General features: G+C 50.4%; 4 protein-coding genes across 4 annotated transcripts; 3 read left to right on the top strand and 1 right to left on the bottom strand.

Moving 5' to 3' along the window:
- Positions 1-2,136: 2,136 nt before the first annotated feature.
- Positions 2,137-3,121, top strand: PG994_004248 (Secondary metabolism regulator laeA; the record flags this gene model as incomplete). The annotated part of the gene is made up of 4 exons (XM_066855657.1): positions 2,137-2,174; positions 2,319-2,610; positions 2,663-2,843; positions 2,934-3,121. 4 exons carry the CDS (start codon positions 2,137-2,139, stop codon positions 3,119-3,121), a joined length of 699 nt encoding a protein of 232 aa, XP_066717824.1.
- Positions 3,122-5,507: 2,386 nt separating this feature from the next.
- Positions 5,508-6,434, top strand: PG994_004247 (uncharacterized protein; the record flags this gene model as incomplete). The annotated part of the gene is made up of 2 exons (XM_066855656.1): positions 5,508-5,752; positions 5,783-6,434. The coding sequence occupies 2 exons, from the start codon at positions 5,508-5,510 to the stop codon at positions 6,432-6,434; spliced, it is 897 nt and encodes a 298-aa protein (XP_066717823.1).
- Positions 6,435-10,859: 4,425 nt separating this feature from the next.
- PG994_004246 (uncharacterized protein) lies at positions 10,860-11,363 on the bottom strand (the record flags this gene model as incomplete). The annotated part of the gene is made up of 1 exon (XM_066855655.1): positions 10,860-11,363. The coding sequence occupies one exon, from the start codon at positions 11,361-11,363 to the stop codon at positions 10,860-10,862; it is 504 nt and encodes a 167-aa protein (XP_066717822.1).
- A 1,306-nt stretch (positions 11,364-12,669) lies between these two features.
- Positions 12,670-13,451, top strand: PG994_004245 (uncharacterized protein; the record flags this gene model as incomplete). The annotated part of the gene is made up of 2 exons (XM_066855654.1): positions 12,670-13,044; positions 13,173-13,451. The coding sequence occupies 2 exons, from the start codon at positions 12,670-12,672 to the stop codon at positions 13,449-13,451; spliced, it is 654 nt and encodes a 217-aa protein (XP_066717821.1).
- Positions 13,452-14,159: the final 708 nt, after the last annotated feature.

The following is a 14,159-nucleotide window of genomic DNA, read 5'->3' as shown; positions in this document are numbered from 1 at the left end:
GAGGTTATAGTTATAGAAGAGGAGCCCCTTCGTTATAGAAAGAGGGCTTAAGAGGTTGCGGTGGTAGAGGAGGAGGAAGAGGACGAGGAGGAGGAAGAGGACGAGGAGGAGGAGATTGAGCCACCTCAGATCATGACTAGATCTGGTCGCATGGTGAAGCGGCGTAGACTGTCTTAAAGAGCTTGAAATTCTGATTAAAACTAGCTATATAACACTCTGATTGATTGACTATAACCTGTTTTTATCTATAAGTGAACATGTGGTGTTTTAGCTTATTTAACTAGTCCGGAGTGCTGGTGTGTCCGGAGGTGTGGTGGGGGATGGTACTCGAAGAAAACTGCTGGAATAGGTATTTGTTCCGATATATCGTCGAAGGTACACTTACATGGAGCACCCGGCTGACACAATATGGGCGAAGAGTGCAAAGGGGTCGGACTCATGCGTCCAGACCTGAAGTCCAGGGAAAGGGTTTCAGCCTTTCTTTTCTCTATCGGAAGTCCTCCAAGAGCCAGGGCCTCGAAGTTACCCAGTGCCAAGAGTTGTACAACATTAATACAATGCAAATATACACGCGCAGACAATTTAATAGAGCCTGTCAAGCAGAATCTTGGGGTACTGGCTAATAAGGACCTACAATTACATGCATATATAACGTTATGGAAACTCTGTCTCCCGTTCGACGATTCACTCTCAAGGTTCGCATCATCTAAGCCCTATCAAAATGAAACTTTTACAACTTCTTTTCCTCATCTCCTGGTTTTCCAGATGCACAATTGCGGCTATTAGCCTGATCTACAATCCACTCTTTACGCACGAAAAGGTCGTTATATTTGGAGACCTTGCCAGAAACGATCCCTTTCTTAAAGAGACGATTTCTGAGTATCACTTTCGCACGTCTTATCTCCGAATTGTTTCATCTCACCCAAAACATCCTCCTTATTGGCGTACCTCTCCTTATCTGGGATGCAAAGGACCAACAGGTAGCACAACCCATCGCTATCTGGTGCTGTGTGTTTTTTGGGCATACTTCTTCTCTCTCTGGTGGATAGCGTTACGCTCTGATAACGAGCCCGATTATGCAAGCGAATTAGAGTCGAACGAAACTGCGACCGAATCAGACGAGGGACCCGAAGGATTGGAACCATCAGGATAGGATGTTCTCGGGGCGTTACGCGTTTCGGCGACTAAGCATCGACTGCATGGCAGGGCCTACCAGCAAACCGCCTCCTTTTTTAAATGTTCGGCGATGCTTGTGGGTTTGGTTTCCTGGTAACTCGATGGTATGCTGGCCACTAGGCCCCTAGTACTGGAGGGTCTTGTCTCTACCACGGCGAAGCATTTTTGATGCATTAAGATCGTGGCATCTGTCACGGGATGGAGGAGCGAAGTGACCAGAGGCCTCTCTAAGTGCCAAGGTAGTAATATATTACACTTGTTAACCGTCATCACTCTCGCTAGGCTCCCCGAAAGATATACGGTCTCTATGCGGTCGCCGTGAGAGGTCTAAACGTGCATAATACGATTGCACGAAGGGCAATCAACATCAGGCTAGCTCCAGGGATGCTTGCGGGGCTGTTCGATGCAGGACAACGCCCGGCATGCCCAACGGCCAAGGTAGAGACTCCCCGCGAACTAGTTCTATTGCACATTACCACTCTCGAGTGGGAGTAGACCGGAACACCCGTATCTTGGTCATTATTTTGGTTTCTGCCTTGAGGCTAATGAATATTATGATAATAATATACACAGGAGATGGAGACCATGCAATCGCACATAATTCATTGATGCAAAAATCATAACCAGGTGTTACCCCTTTCCTCCAGCGTCAATCCATAGTAACACCCTCATACTGTACCACAAACTCACAGCTCCAGTCAAATTCTGCCAGTACAGCCTCCTCGCACCCCAATTCAGCCATTTTAGCACGGAAGTTGTCCACCTGCTCCTTCGTAGCTTTTTGTTCCTGTTATCCGTTAACTGAAGCCCATTCCGATACCAGTCTTACAAACTCACCTGATGCCTCTTCGTTTTATTTTGCAGTTCTTTGACGGACATACCAGCTTGAGAAGCGCGGGGTTGAAGTTCCGCATCGGATACATTCAATACGAAATCGATGAGACCCGAGCGCTACTGAAGATGTGGAATCAGCTACAGCACAAGACGGTGGTACGCTTGTACGGGAGTTCATGCGACAACCAATTGGCCGTTGCAGCTACCAATAAGTGAAGTACAGGGTGCTTCGCCAGCGAATTGGCCTAAAGTGTCTGAGGCCGGGCTCCTGGCTTCTGCGCGTAACATGCTACCGATGCACAACCCAGGCCCGTTTGGAGGCTCTCAGCATTTGAGACGGCCCAGAAACAAGAAATCGTGCTGCTCGAGGGTAATTTGTGCCGTATACAAGGTCAGTTCGCCGCTGCCCTACCGCTCTTGACCAGCTGCGTGCGCGCTGTTCCTCCTTCCAGCAAGCAGGAGGAGAAGAAGAAGAAGCAGCAGGACAACAACAACAGCAGCAGCATCAGCAGCAGCATCAGCAGCAGCATCAGTAGCAGCATCAGCAGCAGCATCAGTAGCAGTAGCAGCAGCAACGATGATGCAAAGAAGAACGTGACGGTAGCTCACCTAAACCCCGTCAATGCTTCCCTCCTTGGACATTCAACACCAGCAACAAGAGATACCGTATCATCCGTGGCCCGATAATGAGCACCTGAAGAGCATTGCGCGGTGGTTCAACCTTTCCATGCAATCGGCTATCCCCGTGATGTCCATGGCGCCTTTGACTCACTGTGCCGGATGGAGTCGAGAACAAGTCGAGAACCTCAACGCTGAGGTCATGCAAGAGATTTGTATGCGACCTCAGCAATTTTCATGTCGAATGTGAGCGCCACTGTCTGTTTTCTTGCACGAGCAAGGCTGTATACTAACACTTACCAAAGGCATATATGGCATGCAAGAAAGCCATAGTGGCAAGGGTATGGAGTATCGCTTTCCTGCTTTCATCGTGGCAAGAGTATCATCGGCCCGTCGATTTCTGCTTCGAACAGGCTGTTTACACATCTCCGTTTCCCACGATCCGGGATCCTGGAGACTGTGGGCCAACACTAATGCACCCCGATGGCTCTGAGCGGAGCGGCGGAACTAGAGCAGGCATCGACTACTCCATAAAGTAACACAAGCTCCCCTTTTTTTGTTATCCAGCCATATAATATACATCCGGTGTCAGTTCTAGTTTTACGGTATTTCCTTTCGCATGGTGATGTAACTGGAAGGGCCAAGCGATCGTAAACCGAAGAGTAATAATAACGCCGATGGCGATTAGTGAACCACATCATTTCGGGCTCTACGCTATACGAGTTTAGAACAATGGTACACCGCCTCTGTCGCTGCTCCCAGGAGGTCCTAGGTGGTGAGGCCAAACACCGATCCCAGAACAAGAAGCTACGGGTGCCTCCCAGGCTACTTTCCAGCTCACTAGCGATTCTAGTGTCCATCCAGCGGTTGAAGTGATGAGCTGCTATCCTGGCTGGCGACAAGGCTTCCGATCTGACGAATTCTGGGGGCGTGGTCTTCACTCATGGTCACAACTACCAATACCACCCACTGGGCTGCGCCACGGCCTTGAAGGTCCAGCAGATTATCCAGCGCGACGGGCTGCCCGCCAATGTCTGAAGCCAAGGGGCCTATCGGGAGAAAGTGCTCGAGAGAGAGGCGGGAAGAGATGGGGAAGGAAACAGGGCGGCCGGATATTGTCATTGTTGATGGCGATGAGGGATCGAGAGCCTAGGTCGATGAAGACGTGAGAGCCGGGCCCACGGGGGATCGAAAAAGCAATGGGGCTACTGTTCAATTTCATACATTTTCAACCGCCAAGCGAATACTAGTTAATCATGTACTACTACTATACAAAACACTTTCGTACGTGTCTCGCTGGGCAACATATTCGATTACTTTATGTCAATACATTTCTACATATGAGGATGGTTTTCCTCCCCGGCCCGTCCATTTATTCGTTGCGAGAGATGCTAGGGCCCCCGGGGTTTTCCAGCAGTTGACTCGTCGCCGTTCCTCTCCGCTGTTGACCACCCTGCTGCAGCCCTTCCCGCGATTGTGCCTGCCAGTACGGTAGGCGCACCCAGCGCCGAGTCGGACCACGACCTCATCGAACGTGAATGTCTGCGTGAGCCTGGCGTTGGTGTAGATGGCATTGAGCCCACGCTGAACTCAAAAACCGGGGCCGTGTGCGGGAATGGTTTGTTTGATGCCGGGTTCGACCGAGAGTGGGCGGGGCTCTTCGATTTGGGTGGAATTAATAAAATGAAGGCTTCACCAACCACTGCCGCATTAAACATATCCAGAAATACACGAACCCCGACGAGGCGGTTGCTAAATGTGGTCAAATTATCGACGACACTAACAGTATGGAGGAGCCTGCCAACAATATACTTCGGGACCGTGAAATTACTCGATTGTAACGCGTACAGCTGTCGCAGTGACAGGGGTAAGCCCCTTATTTCTATTAGCGTGCTTAGCTGGCTGTTCCTTTTGTGCATATATAGTAGCACGGCGGTGCTGTTCTCTTTTGTACATTCTCTTCTTTTTGGGTAGCCCTTTATTTACCATCACTCGCTCTCTCGTGCGTGCAACATCAGCACACTCACTTTAAGCTGGAACGGAAGCTTCGTGCTCACCTTCCCTAGGTCCACCGAAAGCAGCCACAACCTTCCGGGGTTCTGACATACGGGCACAACTACACCAGAAGACGTTTTTGATAGACCAAGAACCCTCCCAAAGTCTCATTGGTCACACCACACTTGGTTTGATCTTGGCACTCAAATTTACTTGCATCTTGGCCCCCACAGGGAATAAGAGCCCTCGAGTGAAAGAAAGTGGACGATCCCACCCTCACTCGCGCAGAACAGGTGGCAACCCTTCTCCAATTCCTTCCAAGTATCTTGCGAAGCTTTTACGCCTTACACCAGAAAATCCTGCGCGTTACCTACGCCTTCGATCCGCCAGAGCTCCTTGAAGCGAATGTGACACGGTTGGTTTTCGCTGGGCGTGGAGTAGCTGCGCAGTTTCCACCCCCTATCGTCTAGTTTTATCCGGTGGATAGCTTGTGAGAAGAAGAGAGAACATCTTACACATCGGTATGCTGGACAGGGCCACCGCAGAGATCAGAAAATACCACATACGAACCGACGAACAACTATTTGTTGTCTACATCAGTCCCGTCAGCATCTGACCAGGAAATCACCCGCATTCCCATATCCTCTCTCTGTTACAGGCAGAACTTATCTCCCTTTTTCGACCTGCTCGTTAGGTTAAGGTCGGGCACACGAACAAAAATCAATCAAACGGCCTGGCATATATCTCTCTCCGCAATTTTAGCCTACGTTTCACGTCACTACTTTAATTTCGGCGGCTCGTTACTGCCACAAACGAAACGCCTCTTGCTCAGCCTCATACGGGAAGCTTTGTAGCAGCCGACTCCTACCTTCCAAACTGCCATCATGTCGGATAGAGTGGCGGGAGGAGCGATGGCTCACCACCATCACCACACATCGCTTGGGGTCACATTGAAGCCATCATTTGTTGGCTATATCAACTCGACGATGGACGCTCTCGTCCTGTTCGAGGCGTGTTTGACTCATCGCATATCCTACGTACCTTATCGGCCACATGACCGAGAGCGAGCGAATCTAATCCGCAGCGGTAACGTCTTCATCTACGAGGAGCACTCGAGCGGCATCAAGCGGTAGACCGACGGCGTCCTATGGAGCCCTAGCCGTGTATTGGGCAAATTCCTGCTGTACCGCGAACTCGAAAAGCCATTCCAGCCGGCCGAGAAGAGGAGTGTCGTGAAGAAGGACAAGAAGAGCACCAATGGAGTATCAAAACCCACCACAAACTCCAAGGCGAACTCGGTTAGCTTAAGCGGTATAAACATAGGCGGTTTAACTTCCCAGTATTCGGATGCGTCAAGTAACAACGAGGATACCAATAGAGCCTTAGTAGGATCTCTCGTGGACAGCTACAGATTCAAACCGGACGGTCTGGTGAAGAAGACGATCAGTGTGAAGTACAACAAAATGCAGTACCACCTCATCTCGTACTATAACATTAAAAACGTGATTCAAAATAAACTACGCACCCCCCTAGAATCCCCCGTGTTACAGTATATCACGCCACGCGCTGCCTTAATCTCGGCTAGGAACTTCCGCGCCCCGGTCGAGCCAATCATGGACGACCGGGTGGGAGTGCTCATCTCCCAGGGCCATATTCCGCCCGACATGGCGTACGGTGGTTCTCAAGCCATGTTCGTGCCCAATATACATCACGGCCACCAAACAGGATGGGCTGCAGGATACCCTATGCAAGCCAACTTGTATGCGGTAAATCCTCACACTTTACCGCCGCCGCCGGTTGCTTTCTCTTAGCCACCCTCAGGCGATAGCTACGAAGCCTCTCGCCTACCAGCACAGCCACCGAACTTCCCGTCGATACAAATACCCTCGCGGCGGCATAATACAATAACTAACAACGGTTATAATACTAACGAGAGCGGACACAACAGCTATAGGCTTATATTATCTCTTAGCATAAGCCACATGAATAGCACGCCGGTCGTCCCGAATAGCGTGATAACCAGCAGTGGTTTGCTCGATAGCCACGGGATGAGCCGCGGCCTTTTCAGTGCGCAATCAATTTACGGTTCCCTGGCGGCATCAGTAGCATCGTCCCAGTATAGGGTTATGTATAACAGCAGCGCTAAACATGTGACATCTTACGATAACAGCAATTTTCAGCTTTAAACCCTATCTTATAATATATAAGCGAATCCTATATTCGACTCGGCTAATAGAGCTCAGGTTACGAGGGATTACGAATCGACCTTACAATCGCAACAGGGCTTCACAATTTATTCTTAAAACACAGCACAGGATATGCGACCCGCGGACCACACTAATAGTCCATTCTTTAAGGGCTTAAGCGACGAAAACGAAGCTAACATAATTTAAAAATAAAAAGGGGGGTAGAATACGAGATTTCTCCCCGGAAGGGTTCCAAGGTCCAACATTTTAGTTTCACAGCATAATTTAGCTAGCGCTTTTAATTCAATCTTATGTCGTTATACAATTATTAGGAGGATAAAATACACTCGATAGAACATAATGCAGCAGTGCTATACTACAAGTTCTTTCGCTACCAACTGATTGATTTTCTGCATAGCACACGGTGCCCATCAATTGGTCAGTCGCTGGCTCTTCATTTCGCCAGTAGTTGTTTCAAGTAGTGTTGGGGGAGAACTGTGATGGATTATTATGTGAAATGCTTGAAATACCTGCTTGCTGTTATTGGCACGGACAAAGGTATCTGACCAGACAGAGCGTCGAAGGATCCAGAACCGGCTCAACCAAAGGAAACATCGTGAGCCTTGTTCTCGTTTCGTCGCGGAGGTACATAGTTTATTGAACTGATCGCAGACAAGAAGCTTAAAGCGAAGCGAGGGACAGCGAGGGATTCCCAGAACAAGCCCGACGAGCTGTCGAGAGACACATCATCGGTGTCGCGTGCGAAACAAGAACCGGCTGCTTCCTCTCGTAATTTGGAGGCCTTATGGTATAAGGAACCTTTTCAATACTACCACTTGTTCTTTTAATAAATCGAGGCCCGGGAGTGTTGCGTACATGATCGGGGGAGTTCTTACATTAGAAATTAACACTATTTCAGAACATGGCGGGAATTTATCAATACTCTAGCGATACAAATCGGTCGAGATGAGGTACTGTATCACGTCTTCGTATCTACCCATCCATCCCTAAGTATCGCTGTTTCCACAATTCCGATCTAATATAATAAACGCACAATCCAGCCTTCCATAATACCCCACCATATGTACCGATCGCTTTCGTATAGGCAGTTAGAACCCATAACGCTTGCAAGTTTCAAATACTGAACTCTTTTTCGCGCCGTCCACCGTTCCAGCCAGACAAAACCTACGGAACATATCACCAAAACATAAGGGCCCAATGGCACTTTTATATTATGCATAGCTAATAGCGCGCTATTAAGTAATACCGAAATCGTATAGATATTTCCGTGTAATATCGTGCGCCCAATAAAAAGGCTTCGGGCTATATATGTAATAAGTCTTGAATAAACGAAACTTAAGTTAATCATTATACTTACTTTATATAATAATCGTTACGCATAAATTTAGGCAAAGACTAAAAATAAAAGTCGTATAATTACTTATAAGTGGTATATCGGTCTGAGCACAGGCCTATAGCCTAAAATAATTCGATCCCGCGTTAATTGAAATAATGTCGCCGTTTAAAGGATTACTAGTATTATATCGATAATATTCGATTAGAATCCCTTTAGGTTTAACGAAAGAGCTAGTTATACGTAATATCTTAATACCTCAACAGTACTCGTTGCAATATATAAAAGAAAAACAATACTGCTACGCCGTTTTAGAAACTTAAAACAGCGATAAATCAAAGCTCGAGTATAGTTTGCAACAACAACACTACTAAAGTTAAAAAAATAAAAAGCTTCGAGCGGGAGGTTTATCATTTTAAGTTAAGGGGGAACAGTATATAGGCGAAATAACAGAGAGTGGGATACGCGCTGAAGACGACGCTGGCCGGATTTATATTAAAAGCTCTTTTTACAGACGCTGACAGGGGCAACTGCATTTCCAAGGAGAATATAAACTGTCAGCAGCTTCTGGCTCATGGTTTGGTTGAGCATAAAGTAATCCAGGAGTATAGTAATCGATTTATGGATACACAAGGTCAGGATAAGCAAAGCCCGAAATGGATACGGTGCATATAGTACAGTACAATAAAATCCAGGTTCAGCGTCCGCGATAGATATGTGAAAAATGCCAGTCCTACGTACTATGGGGCTTCTTTATTTTCTTTCTACGATACCGCCGCCCTGCTCGTGCGGAACCGCCCCAGTCACGAAGAGACCCCAGATCACGATGCGTCTCTGGGTGCCTGCCGGACACTCATTGACTTCTCTACCCACGAGTACGGGCCCGCCAGCCTATAAACGATCGATGCCCTTGCGGACCTCGAGATACATCTGCGGCGGCAGTAACCGCAGTAGCGGCATTCTACCCTGATCCCCTCTTTCAAAGGCCTAGTTCCTCTTTCCATTTCCACAAAAATATCTCAAGTAGTTATTACAGATAAGAGGCAGAGGAATGCGACCGACAGGGGGCGGGGTTGGGCTACGCCTCAAAGTAGGAGCCCCCGTGAGGCATCCTCGTGACGAGCATGACGAGCATGACGAGCAGGACAGCCGCATTTGCACAATCGTGCATTCATTTGCTTTGGCAGAGGGAATGTTAGGGTGTATCTTGGGCGTTTTTCAAACTCCTTTGGAGAGTCACGAGAGTCCCTCGATCTGTTGCGTATTTCTACTATGAAGGGATAAAGGGATAGCGAAAGGGTGACTCCACATATGAGGCGAAGCCCTTGTGATGTAGTGTGGATGGCAGCCTGAGAGTAAGGCTGACATTCCAACACTCCAGTGTAGCCTGCAGATTAAGGTGTCAATATGCTGTGCATTTGTGTGCCCTCAAGGCGGTCATTTTAGACATTTCGTATGACTTTTGTGCAATTACTCAATTTTCGAACTCTTCTTTGTTATGGCGAGGAAAGGGAGGGATTGCGCGAAGCGTTTCAGGCCCCCTGGAACAATCTGTACAGACTACTAGTCGTATATGATCTAATACCTTGGATATGTTAAGGTATTGGAACCTGAACCGTCCCAGATCTACAAGGCTGTCTCGATGTACGCATCTCGGAATGGCGATTTCGATGTTGTTTACCTACCTTTCCACTAGCAACGAGATTTCGCTCGCGCTCTAGTTTATGTGGCTTACTGTAGCAACAAGGAACCCGTGTTTGGAAAACAGTAGTCTCGCAAGGCTAGTAAGATTCTTCACCTGGGCCTGCATGCGCAGGGGACCGGCCATAGCTCTACCCGAATGAATGAACCGGACCCACAGTGAGCTCTATTACTATAGTTCATGGAGAGTCATTCTTTATTCCTGAAGATGTATTAACTAGAGTACATGCTGGTTTGTACAGGCGGTAGAAGAAGAGAAATAGTGCCGGCAAGGACTCCTATGAGTTCCTGCGTTGCTTGCATTTGTCGTGGGCGAGGTGGCCGTTTCGTGCCGTCGTTCGTGTAAATTCAGCCCCGCAGTTTGGGCAGATTGCCTTGGCTGCCTGACCTGACTTCTCGCGTTGGTGTCGGAGCAGATTGCTGAAGGTGGAGAACTGTCGACCGTTGCACCCGTGTTCCCAGCACTGAGGCTTGGGCCGGCTTTGGACCACTCGCACGTGGCCTTCGTGGCTTGGACTGCTTCTGGACGATAGGACGTGCCGCACGGTTCCAAGTGAAATATGTCAGACACCTGATCTAAAAAAGGGACGGGTAATGAATGCTCTTACTCATCATGAAAGTTTACTGAGTACCTGGATGATGCCTGGAGGTATGCAGTAGTATACTCTATGCTCCTGTATGCCTGCCAATTCCGTCCCACCACCTCGGCTTGATGACTGCCGCTGCTACAACATCCGCGTTGGATCGATGGCACCGCTAATAACGATCCTGACATGGCTCGTTGCCCCCAAGCACACGCAGTGCTATTGGCCCCGCCGGCCGTGGAGGTGAGTCGCTGCCAGTCCACGCTTCCAGCCCAGGGCATTGTGTCGTGCAAGACAGGGGTCGTACGGGTCTGATTCCATGAAGTCCATCGTCACCCGCGCCATTCCATTACAAATCGTCGTGCCACATGCATCGCACTCCTTCCCGGCCGCAACCAAACACGTGCCCAGTCACGCCCCAAAGTCCCACCTGCTCCCCCGCTGCCCGTTCGCGCCATTGCCGCCTGCCGTTCGATCCGCAAATAAGGAGTCTGTGGGCATGGCGCTGACTGTATCCTCGGCTTTCCTTTCATGATGCGCGATATGGCCACTACCCGCGCCTGCCGTCTCTTGAAGATTGAACCAATCTCCTGTCCTCCGTGCTTGTGCTTCGGCGTGGCAGGAGACGCGGCAGGAGATGGCGCAGGAGGCGTAACAGGGGCGACACCAAGCAGTGGCCCTATGGTATCTGACGACAAGCCCGGCATCGCCTATATCATAGAGCTTGTCAGGATTGCAAAACATAGCCAGGAGCGTGCCAGGCACTGTTGCCTTGTAGATGCAGAATGCAGAATGTGTCACCCCCGTTCTTCTGTGGACGTCGTGATGACCCGTCCTTCCATCTTCGCCTTGTCCGCCCCGGGCCGTTGCGCCAGCGCAATCATCACGGCCAAGATGTGGGATCCACGTCGGCATTCTGGGGGGGCGAGCGGCTTTGTGTCGCATCTTCTTCGATGCGCGAACGGGTCCGTCGGATGAGGCTCTGCATCGGTTGGCCCTCTGATAGTTGATGTGCTTCAGGTTGACTAAGCTAAGACGTACGTTGGCTGCGGCGGAGATAGGCGTCTGGGACGAGTGTTTGCCGAAATCTTGGGAACGAGCTGGTGAGAAGATGCCGAGCGGGATTGCGACCGCTCAGCTTCGCCAGATCTGCGCCTGGAAACAATACATTGAGATCATCGAGTGTATGCTGCTCAAGCGGTGACGATATCGTGGACAACTTCGACGAAGTCCTAGCTTGGGGGCCTGCACTTGTTCACACCGGCGTGCACATTGAAGTAGTGGGCGAGACTGGCTCGAGCCTTGTTGCAAGTGGCCGCATGCTGAGGTACGCAACGGGCGGCTGGGACGAGCAAGCCAGCATTTCAACTGTAGGGCCGAGCAAGAGAGTGCACGTGTGCTGGACAAGTTCAGAGTTCGAGGTCTCTGGCTCGGAGGTGACCAAAAGAAACGTCAACAAACTTTGTCAAGGACAGAGGGGCGAGGCGACTAGTTGGTCCGTGCCGCGCAGCACATGACCCCACCGCCGGGCCTGGTGCAGCAGACAGTGCACCGACAGGTACTGCTAGAACCTCTGTCTGTGGGCTTGGATAACACCTCACCGCTGCGTTGTACCTCTGTGTACAGACCTCAGCGTGCATCAGGACGCGCGTGAGTGCTGTCGACTCTACATAGCCGCGTTTCCGATCACGTCACGAAGGCCCAGCACGACAGCAAACCAACGCACGCATCGGTCGCCGACGTGACGCGACAAAAAACCTCCCGGCGGCGCAGCGAGAAGCGATTCCTTTCCTGGGCCACGGGTCGCCCATCGCCTGCAACCCGGCCACCATGTCCGCGTGAAGGGATGTCCGGCTCCGGGCCGGCGTCATCTACTGACTGACGGAGGTTCCGGGTACAGCCCCACCCCCGTCGTCAGTATGTCCGCTGGAACAAGACACCCATTACGCTATTGATAATAATCCTACTCTACTATTGTATCTAGTTATACATCATCGGTTGCAACCAAGCAAGCGACAGCGCAGAGAAGGCCACCATGCGAACACGGAAGACTGCCGGCGACGCCATGGACCAAACCAACCGACGAGTCGTCCAGCATGACCGACACAGAACCTACCAAAGACAACGACAAAGTCAAAGACTCCGTATAACCAATTGACGACGAGGTTCATAGGACTACCTGGGCCCCTCGACTCATGAAGGCGGCGAGGGCGAGGTCATCATGACGATGGCAACGCGGAGGATTTCGTCTGCTACATCGCCACCCAAGGGGGCAGCGTCCTCGACGGCAAGGCCGAGCCCCTCGAGGAAGCCGCCTAGGAGCTGGACTACACGAGCCGCTCCAAGGCCACTAAGGAGACCAACAAGCTTGCCCAGGAGGCAAGAAGGTGGTGGGTCTAAGGAAGGCAGTGGCCTCGAACGCGGCCTAGGGGCTGTTGACAAGGCTGCCGGCAAAGCCACAGGTACCGTCAAGGGTACCATCGACACCGTTGACGATGCTCTTGGTGGCGCCACCCGCAAGGTTGGCGAGATCATCGGCGAGGCCGACGAGACTACTGAGGGTGCTGAAGACGTCAAGGACGGAGCCGAAGGTGCAGTGAAGGGTGCTGAAGACAAAGCTGAAGGGCTTGGCAAGAAGGCTCCCTTCGAGATCCACTGAGTTTGCCCCTCCGTCACGGTCAAGGTCGTCGACCTGTTCCAAGGTCCCTTCGCCGTCTCCGTAAGGACCAGAACGGCAACATCCTTGGCAAACTGGCCGGGAGCCAGAACTTAATCGGCAAGGAGCTCAAGGCCACCAACGAGAAGGGCGTGCTGCTGGGCGAGGACAATGCCGTCCTGGATCAGGTCGACCTGGCGCCCGAGGGCACCGTCGACGACCGCATCCAGGACGAGACCCCCGAGATCCCCGAGGCCGCAACACCCAGGTCCGGGTCGCCGCCCACCAGGCCAACGCCGAGATGTGCGACCCGCGAGCTGCTTGTGCCCATTCCATTGTTCATGTGAAATGAACTCCTAGTGGCACACTGTTGCGAAAAGCGAAGAATGGACGTTACTCCTCTAGATTTCTTATATAGACTACTAGCAACACTCCGGCGCTTTGCGCCTACGATCTACCAATAAAACGCACCGAGAAACGGGGGACTCCTCCAGCCACGTTGGCTATAATCGGATAGCTGCGGCTACGAATGGACTTGGCACCAAATTGAGTCACGTGATCGAAACTTTTCTGCATGTTTGGTACTATTACTAAAGATAATGGTGTAGCGTCAGTAGAGGATCTGGGCGATCTGTACCTTTATCGTAGTCGAAGATTCCCCTTTTTTCTTAACAATATTTCCAGACCTTATATCCCTATGAAAGTTCTACACAATGTCACAAGCAAGCCAATGAAATTCGAGCCGAAGGCTGCAACTTTGCGGGGAGGATTTCTCAATTAACCTTTTAGGTTTCGAAGAAATCGTGATGTGAACCAAACGCATCTCAAAAGTGCGATAACACAGTTGAGGTTTCTGTCTTGCGTCTACAATACCAGGTGGAATAAGCTTTCGCATAATTCTTGTACATAAGTTCCTATTATGCCAAAGAAAAAAGAAGAAAAAAGTATTATATACCGCACACTGCTAAGATCCACCGTAAAGAGCTAATTCACTTTACGGTTTTACTCCCACCTACTAGATGGACAGGTGGGGGATATCTTTTCTCCTTCCGACA

The sequence above is a fragment of the Apiospora phragmitis genome (genome assembly GCF_038363925.1).
Source record: "Apiospora phragmitis strain CBS 135458 chromosome Unknown utg000005l:1.0-4161743.0:1.0-4166827.0, whole genome shotgun sequence".
Classification (NCBI taxonomy): domain Eukaryota; kingdom Fungi; phylum Ascomycota; class Sordariomycetes; order Amphisphaeriales; family Apiosporaceae; genus Apiospora; species Apiospora phragmitis.
Note: the sequence above shows the minus strand (reverse complement) of the source record. Positions and strands in the feature narration are given on the sequence as shown.